The 5,769-nt window shown below is 17.9% G+C and overlaps 1 protein-coding gene and 1 pseudogene across 1 annotated transcript; both read right to left on the bottom strand.

Moving 5' to 3' along the window:
- Nucleotides 1-1,037: 1,037 nt before the first annotated feature.
- On the bottom strand, nt 1,038-3,507 carry LOC135172472 (cytochrome c oxidase subunit 2-like; the record flags this gene model as incomplete). Its single annotated transcript, XM_064138518.1, is given in 1 exon segment — nt 1,038-3,507. A coding segment is annotated over 1 exon segment (660 nt), but the record flags the coding sequence as incomplete, so codon positions are not given.
- On the bottom strand, nt 1,038-4,427 carry LOC135172471 (cytochrome c oxidase subunit 1-like; annotated as a pseudogene).
- Nucleotides 4,428-5,769: the final 1,342 nt, after the last annotated feature.

Genomic DNA, 5,769 nt, shown 5'->3' with positions numbered 1-5,769 from the left:
ACCAAATTTATATAATAACAAAAAATTATTAAATTTTAATAATTATTTAGTAATATATAGAGATTCATCATGAATAGAACTAATTTCATCAAAATTTTATATCTATTTAATAAAATTATTGTTTACTAAAAAAATTTATCAATTAAATTTTTTTTTATTAATATTAATATTAATATATTTTAATATTATTTTAATAATCATTTATTTAAATAGCTTAAAAAAAGTTTAATAATGAAAATATTAAGATGATTTTATATCTTTAAATATATATATATATATATATATATATATATATATATATATATATATTAAATTTATAAATATAAAATATTATTATTATAATGAAAATATAAAGTTTTTATTAAACTATATAAATAAAATAAAAATGGATTTTAACCATAAAATTTTAAAATTAGAAATTTTTATTGTTCATACTTATTTTAATTGGAAATTAATTCAATAAAATTATTAACAATAATTTACCTCTTTTTGGTTTCAATTAAGGATTAATTAAAATCAAAAATTCAAACCGTAATTGAATATAAATATTTATTTCTTAATTTAAAATAAATTTAAGTAAATATCTTTTAAATGCAAATTAAAAATTTTAAATTAAACTATTATTCTTTTAAAAAATTCATTTTAAAGATCCTTCAAATTTTTCAAATTCTAACCCTAAATATAAAATTATTAAAATAACTAATCTTAAATATATTCAAACATAAAAATCTAAAATCTTAAATAAATTAATTATAGGTAATAAAAAAATTACTTCAATATCAAAAACTAAAAATAAAATCCCAATTAAATAAAAATGAATAGAAAATGGTAAACGAGATAAACTTAAAGAATCAAATCCACATTCAAAAGAAGATCTTTTTTCTCGATCTAAAATTCTTTTTTTTGAAATAAAAAAATTTAATAATATTAAAATTAAACAAATAATTAAAAATAAAAGAATTATAAATACAATTATTTATATTAAATTAATTAAACAATTTAATTGGAAATTAAATATACTTTTTATATTATACAAATATTAAAATGATAATCAATAAATAAATAAATATAAAAATAATCATACTAAATCTACAAAATGTCAATATCAAGAAGCCGCCTCAAACCCAAAATGATGAAAATTTGAATAATGAAAATTTAATAATCGATTTATAGAAATAATAATAAATAAAACACCAATAATTACATGTAACCCATGAAAACCAGTTATTATAAAAAAAACAGAACCATAGATTGAATCAGAAATAGAAAAAAATGATTCAGAATATTCTTTATATTGAAATATAATAAATAACCCCCCTAATAAAATAGTCAAATTAATTGATTCTTGACACCCTTTTCAATCAAACCCTTGATAAATTAAATTATGACATCAAGTAATTCTTGCCCCAGACCTTAATAAAATTAAAGTATTTAATAAAGGAATATTATAAGGATTAAAAACTAAAATTTCTTTAGGAGGTCAATTATTACCTAATTCAATACTAGGAGATAAAAATATATGAAAATATCTCCAAAAAAAAGATGTAAAAAATATAACTTCAGATAAAATAAACAAAATTATACCAATTTGAATTCTTTTTAAAACCTTTAAAGTATGATTACCTTGTAAAGTTCTTTCACGAATTACATCACGTCACCATTGAATTAAAATAAATAATAATCTTAAACTACCAATTAATAATAAATTATTATTAAATTCATTAAATCATTTTACAACACCAATTATAAAAATTATTAAAGATAAAGAACCTATTAAAGGTCAAGGACTCTCAGTAACTAAATGATACGGATGAAAAAATTTATTCATTAATTAATTAGTTTCTTTTAAATATAAAATTATTAAAATAACAAAAACATAAGATTGAATAATTGAAACTCCAGTTTCTAATAATAATAATAATATTTGAACAAATAAAACTATTAAATATATTATAAATCTACTAGGTACAAATCTTCTTAATAAAACTAACAATAAATGACCAGCAATTATATTAGCCGCTAAACGAACAGATAAAGTTAAAGGACGAATAATTCTTCTTAATAATTCAATAAATACTATAAAAAATATTAATAAAAATGGGAGTACCTTGAGGAACTAAATGAATTAATATAAATTTTGTATTTTTAAATCAACCAAATAATATAACCCCAAATCATATAGATAATGAAAAAATTACTGAATAAACTAAATGTCTCGATCTAGTAAAAATATAAGGAAATAACCCTATAAAATTATTAATTAAAATAAAAAAAAATAACAAATTTACATAAATTAAATTATTTAAATTAAATTAACTTTCAAAATAACTTTAAATTCTAACCACAATATATATATAAATAACATAAATATGTACCTAAATCGAGAATTATAAATTCAATAAATTTGTGGAATTAATAAAATAATTAATAAACTAGATACTCAATTAATTGAAATTCATAAAACTTGAGGGTCAAAAATAGAAAATAAATTTAATATCATTATCAATTAATAAAAAAATTATTTTTCTTAAAATATAATTATTATTTAAATTAACTTCAATTATAAAATATAAATATATTAAACCTAATAAATAAATTAATAATAAAAAAAAAGATAAAATTAATCAATCTATAGGTGACATCTGTGGAATTCATTAAAAAATAATACTAATTTATTATTTTGAATTAAAAATTCAACTCTTATAATTAAGATATATAATGAAATTTAAATTAATTATAAATCTTTAATACCACAAATTAATATTTTTTTTAAACTATTTAAATAAACTTTAGTTAAATCATAACATTAAATTGTCAATTTAAAAATATTAATATAAATAATAAGTTTTAAAAATTTTTTACCCAAAATAAAAATATTTCAAAATTTACTCTTTCCAAAACAATTGGTATAAATCTATGATTTAACCCACAAATTTCTGAACATTGACCAAAATAAACCCCTAATCGATTTATATAAATATTACATTGATTCATACGCCCAGGAATAGCATCAACTTTAACCCCTATTATTGGAATAGCCCAAGAATGAATAACATCTACTGATGTAACAATACCTCGAATATTTATATTAAAAGGTAAGATTAATCGATTATCAACATCTAATAAACGAAATACTCTATTATCAACATAATCTGAAATTATAAAAGAATCAAATATTAAAGTATAAAAATCAGAATATTCATATCTTCAATATCATTGATGACCAATAATTTTAATTGTTAAATAAGGATTTAACATTTCTTCAATTATATATAAAATTTTTAAAGAAGGAACAGCTAAAAAAAATAAAATAAAAACAGGAATTAATGTTCAAATAATTTCCAATATTTGATGATGTAAAATATTTTTATTAATATAAATATTAAATATAAATCAAATTAAAATATAAATAATAAAAAATATAATAATTAATAAAATTATTAAAGCATAATCATGAAATTCAATTATTAATAAACTAATATAAGAATTATAATCTTGAAAATTTATTATTCTTCAAATATATATTTTTAATAAAAAAATAATTTTTATTTATGAATCTTAAATTCATTGCACTAATCTGCCATATTAAAATTTATTAATTAATAAAGGTAATTGTATATATGAATGAATTAAAGGAGGATAATATTGAAATCATTCAATAGAAGAATTACTAAATCTTAAAAAAATAACACATCGATAAGAAATAAATCTATCTCAAACTAAATAAATAAATAATAAAATTCTTACTAAAGTTATAATAGACCCAAAAGAAGAAACAATATTTCAAGATATATATATATCTGGATAATCTGAATAACGACGAGGTATCCCTCTTATACCTAAAAAATGTTGGGGAAAAAAAGTTAAATTTACCCCTATAAACATTAAAAAAAACTGAATTTTTAATATTTTATCATGTATAATTAACCCTAAAAATAAAGGGTATCAATAAATAAAACCAGCTATAATAGCAAATACAGCCCCTATAGATAATACATAATGAAAATGAGCAACAACATAATATGTATCATGCAAAATAATATCAACTGAAGAATTAGATAAAATAATACCAGTTAAACCTCCTAAAGTAAATAAAATAATAAAACCAATGGATCAATATATACTTAAATTTAAATTAATTTTTACCCCACTTAAAGAAGCTAATCACCTAAATACCTTAATACCAGTAGGAACAGCAATAATTATTGTAGCTGAAGTAAAATAAGCTCGTGTATCAACATCTATACCAATAGTAAATATATGATGAGCTCAGACAATAAAACCTAAAAATCCAATAGTTAATATAGCATAAATTATACCTAATGAAATATCACACGTGAGTGTTTACCTCTTTCATTATAAATAATATGAGAAATAATACCAAATCCAGGTAAAATTAAAATATAAACTTCAGGATGACCAAAAAATCAAAATAAATGTTGATATAAAACAGGATCCCCCCCACCAGAAAAATCAAAAAAAGTTGTATTTAAATTACGATCTGTTAATAATATAGTAATTGCACCAGCTAAAACAGGTAAAGATAATAATAACAAAATAGCAGTAATTAAAATTGATCAAACTAATAAACTTAATTGATCTAATTTAATTAAATAAAATCTTATATTTAAAATAGTTGTAATAAAATTAATAGCCCCTATAATTGATGAAGCCCCAGCTAAATGTAAAGAAAAAATAGCTAAATCCACTGAACACCCCCTATGACCTATTATTGAAGATAATGGAGGGTATACTGTTCATCCAGTACCAACACCTAAATTTAATACCCCCCTTAATACCAATAAAATTAAAGAAGGAACTAACAACCAAAATCTCATATTATTTATACGAGGAAAAGCTATATCTGGAGCTCCTAATATTAAAGGAACTAATCAATTACCAAATCCTCCAATTATAATAGGTATAACTATAAAAAAAATTATAACAAAAGCATGAGCAGTTACCATTCTATTATAAAGTTGATCTCTTATTAAAACACTACCAGTAACCCCCAATTCTAAACGAATAATTATTCTTATAGATAAACCAACTATACCAGATCAAATTCCAAAAATAAAATATAAAACACCAATATCCTTATGATTTGTAGAAAATATTCATTTTATCATTTATTAATTTTTAGTTTAAATAAAACATTAAATTGCAAATTTAAAATTATATAAAAATATAAAATTTTAGTAAAGTGTCTGATTTAAGTAATAAATTGTAAATTTATTTAAAAGAAAAAAAATTCTTCTTTACTATCTTAATATATAAAATTTATAATTTTAAATTATATTTTAAATTTTGAAAATTTATAGTTTAAAATTAACTTAAAATTTTTATTATAAAAATATTAATAAACCTAATACAATATATAAATTTATAATAATAAAAATATTAAAATTTTTTTCTTTTAAAAAAAAAAATAACCTTAAATTTATTATTAAATAATTTAATATTATAAAATTAAACCCTAATCGCAAATAATAAAATAAATAAATTAATGAATAAAAAATTAATATTAGTAAAATAAAAAAATTAAACATATTTAAATTTATAATAAAAAATCATTTTATAAAAAATCCAAAAAAAGGGGGGATACCCCCTAATGATATTATTATAAATAAAAAAAAATATATAAATATATTATTAACAAAAAATAAATCACTAATTTCTTCTAACTTTAATTTTCAAAAATAATATATAATTAAAAAATTTATAATTAAATATCTTAAATAATAAATAAATATATCACACGTGAGTGGT

The sequence above is a fragment of the Diachasmimorpha longicaudata genome, unplaced genomic scaffold (assembly GCF_034640455.1).
Source record: "Diachasmimorpha longicaudata isolate KC_UGA_2023 unplaced genomic scaffold, iyDiaLong2 ctg00000345.1, whole genome shotgun sequence".
NCBI lineage: Eukaryota > Metazoa > Arthropoda > Insecta > Hymenoptera > Braconidae > Diachasmimorpha > Diachasmimorpha longicaudata.
Note: the sequence above shows the minus strand (reverse complement) of the source record. Positions and strands in the feature narration are given on the sequence as shown.